We start from the raw sequence: 22,447 nt of genomic DNA on the forward strand, positions 1-22,447 counted from the left end.
CTTTTGGGGACAACAGGGAGGTAAGAAATTCAGGCTTAGTCAGGAATTTCTTAGCTATAATCATTTTACTCTTCACAATCACTAGAGTTTTGAGACACAGTTCTTCTTCCTCATCCCCCTCACCGTCACCCCCAACCTAGGTGTGCATAAAAGACTCTAAAAATCAGGGCCATTCTAAATGCCATTAGTCTCCTTTTGCTCTGTCCAACCTGATCTGCATCCTCTCCCTCAACCATGCAGGCACTATTCAGACAGGTGTCAAACAACTTTCATGGACTTAGTAGCTGTCTGGAATACATCATCGTAGACATGACCTGGGTAATTCATTACAGATATTGTAACAGAATGTGATAACATCTTTTCTGTGGTAATTCACTTGTAACTTGGAAATGTATGTCATGGGCATATGGCTTTCAGAACTGATAAGTGTATCCCACATATAGAAAAATTAAAGTGTGGGTATAAAGACCGAATAGATTTGGGGTGAGGATTATATGAAAATTACAAATACCCAATAGTTGATTTATATTTGATTTGCTAACAACAACTCTCAGTTTTTAGGATGCTTTCTTAGAATTACCAGGCTGCAGTGTGAACAGAATGAATTCCAAGCTATGATCAAACTAGGGATGACTGTTTGCTCTATGGATTTGATTTACTGTGTAGGGAATTTCCTGGAAGAAGAACAAATCATGTCACTTTCACTCCTGGGGATTTTGAAAGAAAAAAATGGCACACTTGTGGTATTTTACTATTGTAAAGTCTGGTGTGTGTATGTTAAGTCATATTAAAAGCAGTGTCTTTATTTTGGGAATCATGTTTTATTATGCATTTGATCATATGTTTCTGTATTTAAAAACCTAACTTTTTAAGCTCTGATTTTTACAGTCTTTTAGGCATGTGGGTAATATTTTTACAGTATAAGGACCTGCAGGATTGGGGCCTTACTTATAATGTATTTTGAAACCTCTGTTGTGTAATACAAATCTACCTCTGTGCCACCTGCAGAGGACATCACTCTGTTACAGTGTAACTACAGAGCTTTGGCTCTGGCTCAAGCTGTTGCATCTCATGGGTTTAGCTTGGTGTTTTGGTCAAAATGACAGTCATCACATACTGGCTTTTTTTTTTCTTGTTGGTGTTTGCTTTCTTTGGTTTACACAATATATCAGTTAATGCACAATTTTTTTCTGTCCCAGGAAATACCACACATACCACAATTAATGCCTCCACACCTGAGGACATAATATCTGAAATGGAAAAAGCTTTGTCAGTAGGAAATTTAGAGCCAAAAGTTGCTGAAAAAATGGTGAACGATATTAGTAAACTCCTAAATTCTTCAAAGTGTAAACTATCCTCAATGTCTAAAAGGTATGTCTCTTTCTGAACAGAATAAATATGTGTTGTATTAATTATTATGATAAAATGATAGTTGCTATAGGTGATAGCTTGCTTAATGTTTGCAAAAAATCAGTTTCTCATGCAAACTGAAAATTTACATCAAAGGCAAAGGGTATTATTCTGATATCACTAGTTCTGCAATGATGTATCTTATTGGAAATCAGTGAAAATTTTAAATTCTTTGACATAAGTAGAACTGATATTGGCCCCTGATTGTTTTTCAGAGCATACTTAGTTTGCCATTTCATAAGCTGCTTGAAAATTAAGAGAGATGGACATTGTAATATAAAATGTATTTTGTCTTTTAACAGAATAATACAACTTGTGGATACTATTGGCTTAAAACTGAACTTTTCAACAAAATCTATTAATTTTACATCCCCTTCCTTGGCTCTGGCAGTCATTAAAGTCAACAGCAGCAGCTTCAGCAAAATGTCCTTTGCTGTCCGAGATTCATCAGATCTTCAGGTAAAAATACCTATAATCTAAATCTTTCTGCAATTAAAGACAGAATGTGAAGGATGGACTTAATTTGTTATCTTGAAACAAGAGTTTTTCAAGAAGAGTTTTAAATTTAGATCTGTACTGACAAACATGAGGAAGGAAGAATGTTTTCAAGAGTTGCATAGCATTTTGCTCATTGCATGTAAATATTCTTAAAAATATAATATAATGTTTGCTGTGCATTTATATTATAATTACAGGTTCTTTATTAGTGATTTTTTAACAAAAAAATATTTTCCTTTCATTCTTCCATGGTTCTGTATGAGTGAGAGATTCTGTACTGTTGAGTTTGGCCCAAGCTACAGTCCCAGCAGAAACCACTATTTCCCTAACAAGCTGTTAGTAAGAGAACAGCTAGAACACAGAAGGGTTTGACTAAACATTTTCCCATTAGCATCTTAGAACCATGATTCATTTAATTACCCACTCCCTGAGTAGTGAAGTTTTCAAGGAGTTTTACCAGACGGCCTCATTTTTTTAGAAGTAGTATTGGTGAGTCATTAGTGGGTGCTGGGAAAGAGCTATTATGTTTTGTGGTTGATGGCTTTCATATTTTTGTCACTCATGGCCAGGTGGTCTTGCCAAGATAAGAATGTGCTTGGAAAGCTTTTAATTACACATTGTCTCACTCCAAAACATTTTACCCCCTCTTTCCCACCTCTGTCCCTGCCAATGCCCCTAAGTCCAAGAAAATTCCATCTCTTATAAGCAACGGGTTTGAAGGGTTTGAAAGTCCTGGATAAATTGACGTTTGCTAAGTCAGTGGGGCCAACCTTTTTGGGAGGTGTGTCACAAATTAGCCCCGCATGTTCCACTTCTGCGGCTCTGTTTTCTGCTCCCTGCTCTGTGCCCTTTGCCTGACTTACTGCTCTGCTTTCTGCTTCCTTCCTTGTGTTCCCTGCCCCATCTGCCATTCTGCTTTGTGCTCCCTGCCTGCCTGCTGCTGTGCTGCCTGTCTCATCCCTGCTCTGTCGTGTGCCACAGAGGCTGCCCATGCCACTTGCGGCACATATGCTGCAGGTTGGCCACCCCTGTCCTAAGTAATGATGTGCTGGAAGCTTAGGGAGCTGTTAATGAAATAGAAAGTCTCACCAAATGGTTTCTAGTCCAAATTAGAGTGGCAAGATTGACTTTTAGAAATTAATTGGCACCTCCTTGATAGCAGTAAAACAAGAAAGGTGATGGACTCCATGGGTGCATCCAGACAGGCACACAGATAGTTTGCAATTCTGCAGACCCATCTGCAGTGCCACAAACTGCAGGAGCCACACATGCAGGCATTCACCACACTGCTAATTTGAAGCCCTGGCAGGTTTTTTTGATACCAGGAGATCCCAGTGTCAAAAAACCCTGCTCCAGTAAAAAGCATGTGGTACATGTGGTGGCAGCGTGTGCTGCCTGAAACTGGAGCCTAGCCAGCCACAGCCACAGTCCAGCTGCTGGCCAGGTTTTACATGCTTGGATCACCACCTCTGGAGCCCCAGGACCCTATGTAAGGCTGCTGGGGCCAGCCAGCCCAGGTGTTGGCCCCAGTGTCCTCTACCCCACCCAGAGCATTTTTCCCTGCATTAACCCCACATGCAGGGGCAGGCATGGGGGCAAAAAGCAGCAGCATAAATTTGTGCCAGCACTTTATTCCCCACAGCAAACACATGCCCCTGATTGTGGGGACGTGGCCAATGATTCTGGAAACTATTACCATATTCAGAAGTGATCAGGGTTGAAGCATATTATTGTGGCATCATGGTGAGTCTGGCAGTACTGCTGCCAGGCTGTATTGGTTCTCTGGATATAAAAATTTCATTTCCAGAGTGGTCTCTTACACATTTCCTAAACTCTGAACTATTGCTTTTCTTTTTAAGTTTTACAACTACAAAATCTTGGCTACAATGGTTACCTGACCATGCAGGGGAGATCACTTTTACTTAAGTAAAATGTGGATGTGTCTACACATGCACTTTACTGTACAGCAGTCTGATTAGGCTGGTTTAGTTTGGCAATTAGACTGGTTTAGATTAATATACTGACCCATCAGATAGTCTTGTTAGACACAAGTACTATCTGACGGTGCAGGAAATTACTGCTCTTAAACGTACATGTAGAGAGTAACAGAGTTGGCTGGGGCACGAGAGTGCTTCAGTGCGGGGCTAGCTGGCAGGCAGCCTCCACTCTGAAGCACCACCCTCATGCCCCAGCCAGCCACTTCACAGCATGTGGAGCAATGTTGGAGCAGCCCTGGGCATTAATTGCACATGTATACATGCCCTGTGTCACTTTAAAATACACCACTAAAGTTTAGCTAAAACTTAAAATCTTGTTTGCATGATGTTACAGGTGTAAGACCTTGAAAAATCAAGATTAGTGTATACTTAGTTTATTTGCCAAAGTGGGTGATGTCACCAGTACTATAAAGAAGTGAATTAAAATAGGTGTAGACTTAAAAGAAGTAATTTTTTCAGATTTAAAAAAAATTAATTTTGATGAAAGAGGGGCTTAAAACAGGGTTCTAATTGTGAAAACTCACAATTTTTGAGGAGTTCAAAACATGAACACATATTTTTATTCACACTTTACAGAAAGCCTTGAGGTTTAGACCAGACCAGTCAAAATCTTGGCTCTGCAACCCCTCAGTGCAAGGGCTTGACCCTATCTCTGGACTATGATGTTATTCTATCAGAAAACAATCATCAGGCAGGGATAAGTGTCTTACATTTTGTCTAGGATACAGCACTAAATTTCACTGAAGAACAAAGGCTATGGCTTTGTACAAACCATGTCAATATTGTTTCTTCTAAAATGGGTTTCCTTCTTTTCCCTCCCACTTTGAATGACCCCTTAAGTACTATACTGTTGCTAGCTCAAACACAGCCACGTAAGATCCTACACTCCTACAAGGCTGTAGAGATAAGTAGTAGCTCCAAAAAACAATGTTTGCAAAGCAGTATTATTCTAGTTCTGATCCTCTGACTCTATCACCACATGAACTGTATGTGAATCCAGACCCTTGGCTGAATTCAGGGTTTTAGGTAAGATGCACTCTTTCCAGGACTGCAGTAAATTACTATACAGTATTTCTATCCTGGAACAAGAGGGGAGCAGGGCAACAATTAAGACTAAGTTATGATTCCTTCCTAATGATATCCCTGGGGTGGCACTGGTATATGCTACTGTATATGTAGCCCCTATAGAGTTAAGCCTAAAGCACAATCTAGATTTTCCCAAACAATAGAAGTTATGGTACCTTTTGTATTAAATTTTCAGATTGCTCTAGGGATTCAAGCACCTACAAACAATGTTGGAGCAATTACGCTTCCTTCATCATTAATCAAGGACTTACCTTCTGAAGAGACTGATCTGGCTTCTAGAATTATATTCAATTTTTTTGAAAAGACAACTGTGTTCCAGGTAACTTTCTATTACACTATCAATGGGAAATGGGAGATTGTCCATCATGTTCTTAAACTCAGTGGTTAGCACTGATTTAAAATGCTGGAGTAAATTAGCGCAGTTTTTTGCAGAAAAAAAATTATTTCAAAATTTTTACTAGATAACAGAAGATATGTGTATGTACTATTGTATTTACAATGTGTTCTCCTATAATAATTTTAACTTCAGTTACCTTTTTGTTGCCTCAGGATCCCTCACTTGAGAATCTATCTCTAATCAGCAAGGTCATATCATCCAGTGTGGCTAACCTCACAATTAACAACTTGAAGGCAAATGTTACTATCACTCTACAGAACACCAGGCCTTGTCCGGTATGGCATATATTTGGCCAGTATAAAAATGACATTTTACTGATTCTAGAATTGTTCAATACTCTGCTCCTTTTGCTTTACTTTTTTGAGACTTTGGACACTTTTCATGTTCACATCATCTGTATAACTAATATTATTTCTCATTAACTACTGACTACAGTCAAAAATAATAATAGCACTCTGTGCTTTTTCCAACATAACTAATTTCTATCCTGTCAGCATCATTTTATGTGGTTTCCCTTCAAGAGTGGGGTTGAGGCAGTGCCAGTATTTTCATCCTAAAGTTCCATTTTCTTTAAACTACATTTGATTCTACAGATACTCCTGAGTAACTTTTACTTAAGTAAGTAAGCCCATGGAGGCCATGAGTAAAATTTGAAAGAGGGGGACAGAGGAGGGTAAGATAATACTTAGGTTATGAGCAAATAGGAAAGATTATAATAAAACCTCAAATTTCTGCAGTCAATAAAGGCAACAAAACAGTACACAGTGGTGCCTCTGCATGTGCAATTAATATGAATCAATAAATTCTGGAGTTTATTGCTCCCAGGCGCACCGTTTGAACATGTGCCTTGGAGCAATAAACTCCAGAGCAATAAACCACAGAGTTTATTGCCATTTGAACATATGCCCGGAGCGCAGCATGTTGAGTCAGGTTGGAGTAGTCCTGGCTGGCAAGGGGCCTAGGGGTGAGCCTCCCAGCCTTGGGTTGCTCCTCCCCAGCTCAACAAACTGAGTAGGGGCTGGCTGGGACATGAAGGTGCTTTAGTGTAGAACTATCCAGCAGGCAGCCCGTGCATTGAATCACCTTTATGACCCTGCCAGACTCTGCAGTACAACAGTACTTGTATTTATAAGTACTGTTCTGTTGCAGAGTAAATTAGTTTGCTCCAGCCTAATAGGGACAGAGGTGTAGATGCTGAGACATTTGCAGCACAGCTGATTAACCTACTGTGCAGTAAATGTCTCATGTAGATGCACCCAGTTAGAAAAATCCCCTCTTGCTACCACTAGCATAACCAACCTACATGACCTGAAGGCAATAGTTCTACCTTCCATCTAGCTCAATTTGAGTTTGTGTATTTCTGCATTGGTTTGGGGATATTCCTCAGCATATTTTAACATGAAACAAGGTTTTTTCCCCTTAAATTGTGTAGCATTGCTGTACTTACTCTTGTGTCCATTTTTAAAATAAACATAACCGCCTTGTTCATGAATTTGTAGTTTATTAAAATCTCATTTTTCCCTCCAAAACAGGATAATTTAACAGTTAGATGTGCATTTTGGGACTTTAATAAAAATAGTAAGTATTTGATAATACCTTTCCTAAGTGTCATACTTGTGTTAACTCTTTATTAACATATTAAGAAATACTTTCATCAGTAATAAGTTGCTGTTGTCTTAAACAGGTGGTCAAGGAGGTTGGGCATCGGAAGGCTGCATGGTCAAAGAAAGGACACCAAATGAAACAGTCTGTTCATGCAACCACCTTACAAGCTTTGCAGTATTGCTGGTAATGATTTATAGACTACATTCCAACACAGTGCACTTTTATCCTGCTTCAGCAAAACACTCAATCCTGTGTTTAACTTTAAGCAAATAAGTTTCCAGTTAGCAGAGTTCATATGAGCAGTTGCATTCTCTTTAGTTAGACTACTTACACTCCTAAAGTTGAGTACATGTAAGTATTTTGCTAGACTAGGATGTGAATATTTTCATTGAAATCAAAAGCAGTTGTAGTCATTACTGAAATTTAGGCAGTCATTACTCTGCAGGGAAGAAAGTGGGGATGAATTAAACTAATCACATACTATATTTAAAGCAATGCCTTGAGGTCAGGTTTGCTGCCAGGTTTAGTATTTTTTAACATCCAGTGGCTGCATCTACACATACAGTTAATGCAACGTGATAAACTCCAGAGCATTTGCTCCAGAGTACATTGCTTCTGGACGTAGTGTCTACACTTGCGCCTGGGACAGCAGCACATTTTGCTGGGGTGGAACAACCCTGGGTTGGCAGCAGGCTCAGGGGGTTAGCCCCAAGCTCTGGGTGGCAGCAGTGGGTGGTGGTGGTGGGGCTGGCTGAGGCACAAGAGTGCCAAACCTGGAAAGCCATGTGGATGACTCCCCAAGCTTATTGTCAGCGCGGGGCTACTCTGCCCTGGCTCAGTACTGCTGTCCTGGTCACTGTCCACACATGTGTTATATTGCAGCAAATAGCTCTGCTGTAAAATAGTACCATCCCCAACAGTACTATCTTATGGCAGAGTTAATTAATTTACTGCACGCTAATACCGGCGCACATGTAGACAGTGATGCTTTACTGTGGAACTAATTAGTCAACTTTGCAGTACAGTGCACATGTAGATGCACCCAGTTTTTGTAAAATCCAATATGAACAGATTTGTTTCAATGAGTTTTAAAAATATTTCAGTAGAATTAGTATTGCTTAAAGATAATTTCTGTTTTCTTTTTAGGACCTGTCTAGAAATACTACTTTATCTGCAAAACAAGAACTGGTCCTGACTTTTATTAGCTACATAGGTTGTGGCCTTTCTGCAATTTTTCTGTCTGTTACTCTTGTGACCTATGTAGCCTTTGAGTAAGTACCTTCTCAGTTATATTTATATTACAAACTTGATCGTGTTTGTTTGTAACCATCATGGCTAAGGATGACTAGGTACGTCTATATGTGATGCTACCTCACCATAGCAACGCCCTATGGCAACATAGCATTCATGGGCAAAAACCATGACGCTGCAGCTACATCACCGAAGCAATGTGCTCCCCCTTTACAGTGCATGGCTATGGCAACGTAGTGCCTAAAAATAACCATGTGCAGCGCACACAGCGCAGGAAGTACTAAATGATGGCACAGTAACAATGGCATCATAGCAGCATGTGTAGATGTGCCCACTGAGTCTTTCCAGTAGACACTATTTCAACAATATTAGCATGAGACAAAAAGGGCCCATTTGAGGACAGTGTCAAGATTTGGTTTGAACAGGAACAGTACTTTCATATACAAAATAATTATAGTGAAGCTGTGGATAGCTGGAATCGAAGATATAATTAACTGGAAAGCATTACTGTAGGCTTCCATCATAACAGCAGAATGTACAAAGACATTTATATTTTATCTTATTTTAAAAAAGAGAAACACAGATCCAAACCAACACCATGTTGTTGAAATGTATTGCTTTTGTGCAGTTACCCTATTTACTTGAATCCAAGACAAAGTCCTCCCCCCCCTCCCCTCACTTAACATAGGGGAAATGTCCCTCATCTTGAATTCAAGTACAAGATTGCGGGGGCAGAGGGATGGGGAGAAGGCATCTGCTGTTCCTCCAGTCCCAACCCAGGGTTGGGGCTGGGGTCAGAGCTGCAGCTGCTGCCTGCCTCCTGCAGCCTCTGCCTCCTACACCTGCCCCTGCCTCTGCCTCCACCACTGCTTACCACCTGCCCCCCTACTACATTCCTCCCTGCCACTGCTTTCCCTGCTGCAGCAGTGGGGGTTACAGATTAGAGATGAACCTCCAATAATTAGATTCTATACATGGAAAAGTATAACAAATTTATAAATTACCCATGTATAGAATCTAACTATTGGAGGGTTGTCTTAAATTCAAAGTTGTCGGTTTAATAGTTTTCACTATACATTGTCAGAAAATTTAATTAGGTTTCTAGCCTTGGATATTTACTCCTTACATTTTGAGACAGAATATCCAGGCATGATTTGTGAGAATCATTCTACTCTCCTACAAGCCTATTGTTAGGTTATTATTTTCCCCTGTTAATAAGTCCAATGAAAAGACTCAGACCCATTCTAGCCCATTAATCCTAGATAATTTATTTATGTATGGCCAAGGTAAGTTCTCCAGTAATGCCAAACTTAACATACAAAGTAGAAAAGTATGGATTAAAATATTAATACAGATGTCAAACAAAGGTAACTGGAAGTTAAGAGACTGTAAATATATGTATAAAAATTTAGAACCTGGAAGTAACAAGCATATCAGGTCATTATTCATTCATTCATTCATAAATTCTTTGTAACCATACGTGTAAAAACATGTAGTTTGTAATAGTCTGCATTAAGGACAAAGGAAAACTGAGTCAGTCTGGGATCTAAAATCTTATCCACAGAAGGATGAAAGCTGGTATCATATCATTAATTTATTTGCTTTTCAGGAAACTCCGGAGAGACTACCCTTCCAAAATCCTCATTCAGCTCTGTGCTGCATTACTTCTGCTGAATCTAGTTTTCCTCCTTGATTCATGGCTTGCACTATATAATGTACGAGGCCTGTGCATCACAGTAGCTGTGTTCCTTCATTATTTTCTTTTGGTTTCCTTCACTTGGATGGGTCTTGAAGCTTTCCACATGTACTTGGCCCTCGTGAAAGTATTCAATACATACATACGGAAATATATCCTTAAGTTCTGCATTGTTGGCTGGGGTATGTATATTTTTTCTGGTTTGGGAATCTAAAATAAAATTGTCCTTTTCCCAAATTACTTAGGTGAATGAAAGCCTATTTGAAAGTAACAGTTAAGCAACTTTAGGATATCTGTTGCCCTCTGGTAGTCTTATATGCGTGGTGTCAAGTAAATTATCAGCTGAATCCTCCCTACTCCTGCAGTTGCTGAATTTGTTACAGCATTTTACAAACTGTAAACTTGTTGGAATATGTACTGTATACTGTGGGTACTATTGCAGTTCAGAAGAATAATACTTATTCCTATGAAACAATTTTAACAGCTGCTTAGCATTTCATTATGAATGTGCTTTCTTCCATTCAACCCTGAATGCAGAGGGCACCATTTTTACTGGGAAAGTAATTAATAATGTGACAGAATGTTGACTTCATATTCCACCTCTGGGCTACCTCTAATAAAAGGCAACAAAATCCTTACTGCTTAAATGATATGAAAACCTAGAGCCAGAATCACTTCTCTTTTCCCTTAAAGTATACCATGAGTGAAATCATTGAAATCAATAGAGATACATTGGTTCAAAACAAATTTAAATGAAAGCAAAATCAATCTTAAACCTGTAATGCTGCACAAGATGTTAAATCCATGTGGCTAAATTGCTTTCAGTTATAACAAAATATAATTAAATTAAGTCACATAGAATGTGTTGTCTTGTTTAGAAAGATTAAACTGAAAGTGCATGCAAGTATGTATATTTTATTTTACAAAATAAGCTCTCAGGTTTACTGTGATCGTATAGTTCTCTCTTTGAATCCCAGGTTCCTTTTGATTTGTAAAAAAAATTGGCAATGTAGCACTGAAGTCAACTGATATAACAACTTTTGAAAACTAACTCTAGGTTTCTTAGGACAATGTATTAGCTCTAGCTCCTCATACCACTTTCATTTGGAATGAAACACTGTTTTCACTATTTTCATATGTGTTTGGTATTCATAATCTTTTAGGTGTACCAGCAGTTATTGTAGCCATTGTATTGGCTATAACACCAGATAACTATGGCCTTGGATCATATGGAAAATTTCCAAATGGCACACCAGATGAATTGTAAGTCAAGCAAGGAATATTTCAAAAGTGATCATTAATGGAATGCTTTTCTCTAATGGAAACGTGTGTATGCAAAAGAGTGAGCCTGGGAGGGGTACTTATGGGGAAAACAAAATCTCTGCAAGATAGATTAAGGTTATGCTATCTTGAGCTTGTCAGGTTCTTGTCTGGGTCACAATAAAGCCAAACCCCAAAACACAGCCAGGGAATTAGAGTGGTAAAGAAAATAAGGGAGACAGGGAGAGAGAAAAGGGGAAATGGAGAAAGAATGTATATAAAAAACATACCTGAGGTTAAAAATCACAACCCAAAAGTAGAAAGAAAGCCTAAACTAGTCAATTGCATATGTGTAAAATCTCTAAAAATTGAAATAATAGTTAAGACCACTGTTAAAACCCAGGTAGGTACGTTGAACTCTTGAATATGAAAATCTCATGATGAATTATTTTCAATAAAATATAGTCTTGCCTAATGACATTGTTTACCAGGGGGCCAGTTTTGTTTAATATATTCATCAACAGTCTGAAAGATGGGATGGAGTGCACCCCCAGGAAGTTTGCAGATTACACTAGACTGGGGGGAGTAGTAGATACGCTGGAGAGTAGGGCTAGGATTCAGAGAGACCTAGACAAACTGGAGGATTGGACCAAAAGAAGTCTCATGAAGAACAAGTGTGAAGTCCTGCATTTAGAAAAGAACAATCCCATGCACTAGTGCAGGCTGGGGACTGCCTGGCTAAGCAGCAGCCTTGCAGAAAAGCACCTGGAGGTTACAGTGGACAAAAAGCTGAACAAGAGCTAATAGTGTGCTCTTGTTGTGAAGAAGGCTAGCACCATACTGGGCTGCATCAGTAGGAGTGTTGCCAGCAGGTCAAGGGAAGTGATTATTCCCCTCTATTCAGCACTGGAGAGGCCACATCTAAAGTACTGTGTCCAGTTTTGTGCCTCCCAAATACAGGAAGGATGTGGACAAATTGGAGAGAGTTGACTGGAGGCAACGAAAATGTTTAGAGGGGTGGGGAACATGACTTATGAGGAGAGGCTGAGGGAACTGGACTTATTTAGTATGAGGGGATTTAATAGTAGATTTCAGGTACCTGAAGGGTGGCCAGAAGGAGGATGGACCTAAACTGTTCTCAGTGGTTGGAGATGACAGGACAAGGAACAATGGTCTCAAGTTGCAGCAAGAAAAGTTTAGGTTAGATATGAAGAAAAGCTTTCTCCCTAGGGGGGTAGTAAAGCACTGGAACAGGCTACCTAGAGGTGATGGAATCTCTGTCCATAGAGGTTTTTAAGATCTGGGTAGACAAAGCATTGGTTGCAATGATATGGTTGAGGATGGTTCTGCACTGAGTTGGGGGTTGGACTAGATGACCTGCTGAGGTCCCCTCCAACCCTAATTTTCTATGATTTTCTGATTTCCATTGCTGGTAATGAATGACTAACAGTCTTTTCTCCCTGGTTCCTATATTCTAGCTGCTGGATTAACAGTTCCATTGCCTTCTACATTACTGTTGTGGGGTACTTCTGCATGATATTCTTGTTGAACATCAGCATGTTCATAGTGGTGCTGATCCAGCTTTGTCGAATCAAAAAGAAAAAGCAACTTGGCGCTCAAAGAAAAACCAGTATTCAAGATCTGAGGAGTGTTGCTGGCCTCACATTCTTATTGGGAATTACCTGGGGATTTGCCTTTTTTGCATGGGGGCCAGTGAATCTTATATTTATGTATCTCTTTGCCATCTTTAACACCTTGCAAGGTAAGTTTATCGTTCATTTTACAGCCTTTGATATAAAATATAGGGAATCTGGTGTTTTAAAGATGTATTTCCTTTTCAGTGCTTAACAGTCATACATACCAAAATTACATCTTTCCTGTCAGCTGACATTGTTTACTATTTTTGCATTTAAAGCAAATGTATGTAAAAGACACACTTTAAAAAGTAACAGTCCACCTTTCTGATTAATTAGTACTAAAGATTAGTTAACACACTGATGAAAATTGATGGATGTGAATGGAAGATCCATTCAGTCATAAGTACTACAGAAACAAAGACTTATTTGGTTGTGGAGGATAAAATTTTCAAAATTGCATAAGTGACTGAGGAGGCCAAGTACCATGTTTAACGATGATTTAGATACTTAAGGACTGATTATAAAGATAATTAGACATTTCAGCACTATGTATTGCAAGGCTTAAAGGCTAGGTCTCTGAAGATATTTAAGGACCTAAATGACACTCCAAGTTTCTAAATGCAAAATACAGACCCTCAAAACCCTTGTATAAATGCTACCTCTTTTTGGAGGCATGGGCTTCTCCTGGCACCCCCACTCCCCAGCCAGTGCTCTCAGGGGGGACACCAGTGCTCCTGCCTGCCCCCCTGCCCATCACCTAAGCGGGGAATGCTGGCTGTCAGGGGGCGCACCAGTGCTCTCAGGGGGTGCATGTGCATCCCCTACACATCACCACTGTTTGGAGGTGCCTTAATTCTCTGTTGGCTTAAGTTTCCACCTATAAAATTCCCGTGGCACCTAAACTTCTGATGCTGAATGTTCTTGCAAACACCCAAGTCCTGATGACACAGTATGGCTTAGTACCTAATTCTCAGACAGATTCACAAACTAGATATTCCTTGATCTTTCTTGTCTGTTGCCATGTCCAGTAGGCATTCATGAATCAGGCCTCTCAGAAACTAGCCTATCACCCTACCCCTCCCACCTTACATTGAAAAAAACTTTTCAGATACTAGCTGAAATTCAGTATTCAGACTATGGATGTTTCTGCCAAATAAGATAAATAGTTTATTGAAAACCAGCTTGACATCTGAAGAAAGAGAAAAAAGATATATTAATTGAAAAAGTGATGATTCAGCAAAAAATGTAGATCTTTGAAATATTCCTCCTGATGTTTGTTGCTTTTGCAGGCTTCTTCATTTTTATATTCTACTGTGTAGCAAAGGAAAATGTCCGCAAACAGTGGAGACGATATCTGTGTTGTGGGAAATTCAGGCTGGCTGAAAATTCTGGTAAATATAAATACTATATAATCCATTCACTAAATACTTAGAGTCAGTATTAGGTCTCTGTTTTTCTTAGTAAATATTTTTGTGCAATAAATAGCAGAACAACATTTCCAAAAACATATTGTTCCCTTAAAGCATTGTTTGCTTGATGCACAGATACTACAGTTAATTTAATTCTGTTACACTGCTGTATAAGATCCATAGTTTTAATGAGATGCTGCATTAGTGGAACGGTGAACCCTCTGGAAAGAGCCTTTTATATGACTGTGACTTAAATTAAACCTTAAGATCTACCTCTGCTCTCAAAGTCAATGGTAGTTTTACCAATAATTTTAGTAGAAGCAGAGCAGGGAGTAGGCCTTCCATTTTTTTTGTGTTCTTTAATTGTGCCATTATTGTCCTCTAATAATTACATACATCTTTTATACATTTTAAAATTAGAGGGTGAAATACTTTATTGCAATTACTGGTAACCATTAATCTAGCCTACAGTCACAAAAGTATGATTTATGACCTTAAGGTATTTCAAAGGAGAAAAACAGATATAGACATTTCCTAAGACATTTCCTAGAAGTTTTCTATCTGAAATACGAAAAGGATCCTTGCAATAATTTAACTTAAAATTGTATTGTTAACTGTACTCTTGCATTTGTGCCTAGATATACTGCAATATTTTCTGTATGATTTATTTTACCATAGACTGGAGTAGAACTGCCACTAATGGTTTGAAGAAGCAGACTGTAAACCAGGGAGTATCCAGCTCTTCAAATTCCTTGCAATCAAACAGTAACTCCACTAATTCTACCACACTGCTAATGAATAATGATTACTCAGTACATGCAAATGGCAATGGTATGTGTTTCAAAATTTCCTTTCTCAAACGGGATCCTCTTATTTTAAAACAGCTTTATGTTCTGTTATGGTTATTTAAAGTGGATAGTAAATCAGCTATTTGTGAATACAGGATCAAAATGTTTTAATGTAGTCTTATTGACATAAAATACTTTAATGTATCCAATTTAGATTAATATAAAAATACATGTGAATTGGTGATGTATATGCAAAATCAATTAATTGTTTAAATTAGATGGTCAACAGCAGTTCAGGCCATGCTTGTCAGCCAACGATATAACTGGTTTTGGAAAACTTAAATACACACACACACACACACACACACACACACTTACGTTTTTATATGTTAAGTTGTCCACATCTAGTCATATCATTGGCTGATTATATTGTTATATCATTGGTTATCTATAGTAAAAGCTGTTATCAACAGGGATCCGGGTTTTCTCTATTAAAAAATATCCAAATTTTCTGATTAAACCCCTCAAAATCCATGTTTTCCCTTTATTAAAATGAAACACCACTATATATATATGTATGTATGTATCCATTGAGAACAATGTTTTATTGATATATTTACAATTTAAAAGCAATTTGGAAGCCTACCTGTGCCTCAATCAGTATAATAAAATAAATTCTAAATACCTATAATTCTTGGTGTTGGATTTGGGGGTTTTTATCATGGAAAATCAGAGCTCCCCTTGCTCCCTTCACTCACCATGAGATGAGTCCAGCTGCGTGTGTGTGGCTCCCCCCCATCCCCCCACTGCTTTGTGGCACTGAGCAGCCTTGATATGCTGGTGTCCTGCCCATGCCATTGCCCCTCACTCCCAAGCCACAGCCCCCCCAGCCCTGCTGGTCCTTCTCACTCCCCACCCACAGGCTCCCAGCCCTGCCCTCGTGCCTCACTTCCCATTCACAGCCCCCTGGGCCTCACTCCCCACCCCCCCAGCCCTGCCTGAGGGGGCGCCTAGCTGCCAGGGCTCTGGGGCCAGGAACCTGGGTCCACAGCCCACTCCTTGCAGCAGTGCTCAAGCTCCGACTGCTACATGTGGGAGGTGGCTGCTGTGGCAGAGCGGAGTGTGGAGCACGGCTCCCCCTCCTCCACAGACAGCACAGCTGGAGCGGAGCCCATTGTGTGGGGCAGATGAAGGCTTCCCACTCTAATCCCCGTGCACTGCCCCAGCTGGGCAGCAGCCCCCACCCTGCTCAACTCCCTCCTTCCCTTGCTATGGGGATCTCAATCCACCCCCCAGCACCAGAACTTCCTGCGGGGAGCTGCTGTCCAGGCTACCTGGCTGCCATGTGCGTGTGTATGTGCACACATGCACATGGTGCCCTCTGCCTGATTGCCCTCCTCCCACTTTCCCCAGCCTGATACACTGCCAGCCTGCAAGGGGAAACCCACCATTTCCCACGTTTTTCTCCTTAAAATGAGAAAATCTGGGGTTTACTGCATTTTTCCATGTCAAACAGAAAACCCGGATCCCTGGTTATAACTTACTCAAGAAAATAATAGTTGCAGAGGAAAGAAATGTGATGATGTCCAATATAAAAACAGTTTAGAAAACCATATAGGAGTTCTTTCTCCCCTTAATGTGTGAAGGCTATATCCAAAGAACACCAGCTATCACTAACAGGATGCTTACAGGTAAACCTCTCATGTGGGGAGGAGGAGAGCAAGGAAGGGAAAGTGTAAGAATAAAGGACTTCTCACTGAAGAGGTCCTACTCAGAGAGCTGCTTAGATATTTCAAGTTAGTCTAAATAAAAAAAATGCAAAAACTCTGCTTTGAAGCAGTTGCTTTGTCCTGTTACATTACAGTATTGCTCATTTTGGTGCAAAACATTTGGTTCACTTTTGCTTGTTTGTGCTTTGGATTTAGATATCAATGTTAAAGTACATCAACTGTTGTTTGACTAATAGGAGAAAGGGGTATTAGAGAAAGGGGCTAACTGTGTAAGTTGAGCTAGAAGGCCTTTATACAGCCTGGGCAAAATTCTGTTCTTAGATACTTGCATTCCCTAGTTAATTAAAAAAAATCCTATTTAAAAACCATGGTAAGGAGAAAAGAATTGTGAAATGTATTTTAGACCAACACAGCTACAATCAACAACTGTGAAACATGTATGCACTCACTATACAGATTGAAAATTTTAAGTACCGCCTGGGACTTTGTAGTCTGAGTTCTCTTTGACTTGTTTTCATTTTTGCAGGCCATCTCCCCAGCGAGAAGAATGGTGTTTCTTTCAATGTGCAGAATGGTGATGTGCGTCTTCATGACTTTTCAGGAAAACAGCTTGCATTTTATGAGAAGGATGAAACAGACAACAAAAACAGCCGTATCTCACTCAGAAGGACTTCAAAGAGGGGAAGCCTACATTTTATTGAGAGAATGTGATGATTTTCAAAAGCACATTGTTTTACAGAGTGAAGTACAGATAACTTTAACTGATTTACATAATGTGAGAAGATCAGAAACTGATTTTATTTAATATATGGTACTGAAGCTTCAAGGCAACCATAACTTGGATTTACAAGGACAGTTATTTAAAAATCAGTGCTACATTTTGACAAGGTACTTCGGATGCTGCATTTTAAGTGGCATAATTTCCCGTTTAATTCTTTCTTGTTTTTTAAAGATGTAAAGACAAGTTTGATTTTTAGACTGACTTTGTCAGTATAACTAAGATAATATACATGAATACAATACATAGTAATATTGTACAAATGTAGGTAAGCACAAGCTAAACTTAAGAAGTTCTTAAGTTTTCTCTCAACATGTTAATTACTACTTCAACCTTTTTATAGGTTAGAGTTGCTAACTTTATAACAATGTATATAAGCAGAACAATATCTGCCTTTCAGTGTCTGAATGCTATTTTTAATATTTATTTCTTGGAATATAAAATGAAATATTCCTTTTGTTTAGAAAAATAATTGATATTTGTTTTAACTTTGTTCTAGTTCATAATGTTGGTAAAGTTAATTAGCTCAATTAACTTCCTATTTTATCCTATCTTATATCTTTAGAGATAATTTGTTCAGTATGTGAAATATTTTACAGTGGTTAAAGCTTAAAGACATTCATGAGACAGAACCATAAATAGGAATGCTGTCACAGTTGAACCACTGGCTGCCTGTTTCTGAGATGCAGGAATACAGAGGGTGGGGATCTTCTCAAAGTAAAATACTTTGCAAGGAGTGATGTTATAAAATAGGCAATAGGCTATTAGATGTATAGCTAGAGTAAAATCCTGGTCTTATTGAAATTGATAGGAATTTTGCTATTGGTTTCAATGGGGTCAAGTTTTCCCCCTTACTGAGCGCTGCAGAGATAAATACACTGCCATTTTTCAGCTGCAATGTTTAATAGAAAAGTAGAATAGTCATTTTTTTAAAAGAAAAAATAATGGTAAGAAAAATATTCTAACTCCTATTCTTGAGCAGCCAAGACAATTGCCTGTTTCATTAATTAATTTTCATAAAAGGTCAATTCCTGCGCTATAATGAGTATTTCTACTTGATTTTTGATCTGTGTTTTATTAACCAAATCTTGCCAAACTTCCCTCAACTTTCAGCCTGATATAGATGCATTTGGGGAGGCCTCTGGTCAGGGAGTGCAAGAACTGCCACCAATTAGTTTCCATAGTAGTCCCTCTAAAAGGGATCACTGAGTATGTCCACAGAGCACAACATAGTGTCACACAGAGATAGTTGCACTAACGCTAAAAAGGTCTCAGCAAGATGTATTAGCTTGGGCTGAGCAGTATGCTATTGCAGTTATACTACTTCAGTACCCTAGTGGGCTTGTTCAGAGCTGGCTCTGAACACTGTCTCTACATGGCATTACCCTGTGGTCATTCTGGCTTTCTTTAAAGGAACAGCAGATATTGTACATTCTTGGAAGGCAGCTCGCTGTGAGCAGTCCTGAAGCAATCCTGTAAGTGCTGTTGAGCACTGGCATCACCAGATTTGGGGATCTGTTTGCCCTGCCACAATTGAACCTTACCATTCTCATAAGCGTCCAGCCCTTCTGTGTTTTTTATGCAATAAATGCATTCTGTTTGTCATCCTGCCCCTGATACTAACCTAAATAAATTTTTGCAGCAACTGTTTGAAGTGTTTGTTTAATTTATTCACAAGGTTTGTAACTGCATATTGGCCACATGTAAATGATGAAGATACCAAAATGCAACACTAATAATCCTTGATGGGTTTCCATGAATGCTTTAATCATTTGGGTACTTGCCTTTGCACTGTTTCTTATACATTTATTTAATTTTCTAGTATTTATGTTTTCAAATGTCAAAAATAAAACAAAATTATAGTAAGTAATATGCATGTGGTGTAGAACTTTTTCACAACTTCTAATTGCAGATTTATCTATCCACTCACAATTCTTAAAACAATGGGATTAAAATAAATATTCTTTGCAGGGAAATGCTATCATGCCATCTTCTAATTAACACACATTGGAGCAGATGTCCAGCACGTGTATTGGTGCCCACGATGATCTCCCCAGTTCCACCAACAGTAACAATGTAGTTTACTTGACAACTTCTGGTAATCAGGACTTGGAATAGATTTGAAAAGCTGTCCACCAAGGTCATCTTGCTTGGCAGTTCTTCCAAAATGAATGAAAGTAATTCTCCCCTTTGATAGTTATGTCTGCACAATTCCAAAGAAAACTTGCTTTTTATTCAGGTTAGTGTTATAATGCCCAGAAATAACCCTACTTGTTTTGTGCTAAACTACTTTTTCTCTTGGAAAAAAAAGTCATGTGGTGGAGGTAAAAATATTTGCCTCTGCTGCCACAGCACAAAGTAGGGGAAAGGTAACCGCTTGAAAGCCTAGCTGAAGATACTGCAACTCAGCAGTTGCCTGAGCAGGAGAGAAGGCCTGCAGTGGAAAACAAGCAAGAGAGTTGTTAGTTCTGTAGTAATAAATGGATGACTGCCACAAAATTATTTAGCATCTATAGTGTACCACTGCAGCTGCATGATATATTATATTGCTCAAAAATGAAAAGACAGGTCTCCTTGCCTAATGCTGAATATGCCCCTTGAGTCAGGAATTCATATGCCTGAGTCAGGAATTCCTAAAATGCTATTAATTGTCCTGTCCTGGTATTCTTATGATGCATGCTTTAAAATGTATAGATGCTTGCAACTGAGCCAATATAGTGCTGGATTAAGAACTGAGAAACAGCAGAGCACAAACTCTGCAACTACACGTTTAACCTTGTAATTTTAACAATATATGAAAACATTCAGATGGGTCGATTCTGTTACACGTTAACATTTAACAGCTGTTGTACATAAATGTAGTAGGTCAGTAGGAACAAAGCCATCAGATCTGTACTTGAACCTACCAAGGTGGGACCTTATCAGAGAAAGTGTCTGGTTGTTAATAAAGGGAACTCCCTTCTTTTGTTATGTAAAACTAATAGGGGCAGTAGTATGCCATGCTCCTTCCAGCTTATGTCTCAAAGCATAACTGAACAGCAGCCTGGCATATAATGCAGGGATAGCTAAGCTAGTTTTTAAAATAATCTAGCTGTGGTACTGGAAACTGTCCATGTGTGATAGCATGGAACATAGCAGGAGCTGAGTCTGCAGTGAAAACATTCCATTATGTTAAGTATATGACAGTTACTAGTGACATTTATGTGCACACAGCATGTGAAGACACTGTCACGTGGGTCTTGCCTGTCGGGTAGACACAGCAGCATTGAGTTCAGCACAAAGTTCCAAAACCCTGTAAGTACTTGGATGGTCAGGCTGTATTAAGCTACCACAGCGTCACACCTAGTTCAAAAACACCTATGCAAGACGTCATCATTAGGTTTAGGAAACAATGGGACCAATTGGCACCATCCCACTCATCAGATCTGCTCCCTCTAAAAATCGCAATACTGCTCCATTACAGCTCCAAGGAGTGCTGTGGTGAGACACGCCATAGGTTTCTGTATGTGCTACATCCAGAACTGAAAGCTGTAGAGCTGTCTGAAGTAGAATGCTCTGGCCAGGGTAACTAGCTTTGCTACTTCAAGAGCTAGTTAGGGCATTTCTACATGGGGCTGCCTTGCATGGTGTAGCAATGGACCAAGTCTTTGCTACATCAAGGGGTGCGACCCCCTAACCCAATTTGTCACTCACCTGACTATGTAATGATCAACATCACAGCCTGTCAGTTTATTTATGAGAACAGAATGAGATACTATATCGAAGACCTTCTTAAAGTCTAGGTAGATGACATCTACCTCGACTCCTGCATCTAAGCATTTTGTGACTATAGTCTATAGTAGACCCCCACTACCAAGTCCCTTTCCCCCAATCCCCTTGTATCCTGACCCACAGTACCTCGGTTTGGCCTTCCTCTGATCTCATCATGATTATAGAGGATGTATACCATTCCTTAACATGGAGAGCAACACCCCCCACCTTTCTCCCTACTCTATCCCATCTGTACAACCTGTAACCCTCAATGCCTACTGCCCAATCATGAGTAGGGCCCCACCAGGTTTCAGTTAGTCCAACCAGTTACTCCATACAAATAAGAAACCATTCTGACCTGTTGTGGTCTTTCTGAGTTCTTTGCAACAGAAGAGTTACTCTTTTCCCTTGCTCAAAAAGCAAGTGATAGCTACGAGTTGGCATATTCTGCCAACCTCTTGAATCAAGAGGTATGCCTTGAGTCTAATGAGGGGTGCCTTAAGTCAAAAGGTTGAGAACCACTGCACTACAGAGTTCGTTCTAATACCTGGGAATGAGCTGGACTCTGTCCCCCACATGATCCCCTGAATAGGTACCTAAATTTCTACCTCAGGGTTCTGGCTATTGTCTGTTTCCCATCCTGGACTGTCTATGGCAATGCTCTCATGGAACAAAGGTTGAATTTACTGATCTGAATTTTTCTCTTTTCTGCAATTGCTGTCAGTCACACAGTCCATATGATAAGCATGTCAGAAAATATGATAAAATGAAGCCTTATCAGTATTATTAAGATTCCACAGACTAATCCCTCAGTGATGTGGTTGTTGTGCCTTCAAACATTTTGCAAGTTCCCTTGTGTGCTTAAACAGCCACCCACGCTGACAGTTGCTTTTTGTTTTAGCAAGGGCACTATGTAGAGGGGAAGAAACTGTAAGATTTCACAGCTCCACGTGTCCATGTGTAGTTCAGATGCCCTTATTTGAAATGGTAGTTCCCCTTGGAGTTATTTTCCCTTTTTCCTCCATGCACTGAGCACATTAACATTGATGCAGCGTTGGGCGATACTAGGTAAAACCACTGGTTTAATAGACCTACACCTGTTAAAAATGCCTGTTAAAATGAGAGTAGAGTACTGAAATGGTGAATCCAATCAAA

The 22,447-nt window shown here is 39.4% G+C and overlaps 1 protein-coding gene across 1 annotated transcript in view; it reads left to right on the forward strand.

Annotated features, from left to right (window-relative positions):
- ADGRG2 (adhesion G protein-coupled receptor G2) overlaps positions 1–19,192 on the forward strand; it is a 105,147-nt gene extending 85,955 nt beyond the window's left edge. The window contains exons 21-33 of the mRNA XM_019495079.2: positions 1,200–1,371; positions 1,713–1,869; positions 5,167–5,310; positions 5,541–5,663; positions 6,921–6,966; positions 7,073–7,176; positions 8,140–8,264; positions 9,854–10,122; positions 11,104–11,203; positions 12,679–12,962; positions 14,127–14,228; positions 14,925–15,077; positions 17,291–19,192. Coding sequence (XP_019350624.1) covers positions 1,200–1,371; positions 1,713–1,869; positions 5,167–5,310; positions 5,541–5,663; positions 6,921–6,966; positions 7,073–7,176; positions 8,140–8,264; positions 9,854–10,122; positions 11,104–11,203; positions 12,679–12,962; positions 14,127–14,228; positions 14,925–15,077; positions 17,291–17,475 — 1,964 coding nt within the window. The 3' untranslated portion in view covers positions 17,476–19,192. The remainder of the gene's footprint in view (positions 1–1,199; positions 1,372–1,712; positions 1,870–5,166; positions 5,311–5,540; positions 5,664–6,920; positions 6,967–7,072; positions 7,177–8,139; positions 8,265–9,853; positions 10,123–11,103; positions 11,204–12,678; positions 12,963–14,126; positions 14,229–14,924; positions 15,078–17,290) is intronic.
- Positions 19,193–22,447: the final 3,255 nt, after the last annotated feature.

This window comes from Alligator mississippiensis, chromosome 1 (genome assembly GCF_030867095.1).
Source record: "Alligator mississippiensis isolate rAllMis1 chromosome 1, rAllMis1, whole genome shotgun sequence".
NCBI classification, from domain to species: Eukaryota; Metazoa; Chordata; order Crocodylia; family Alligatoridae; genus Alligator; species Alligator mississippiensis.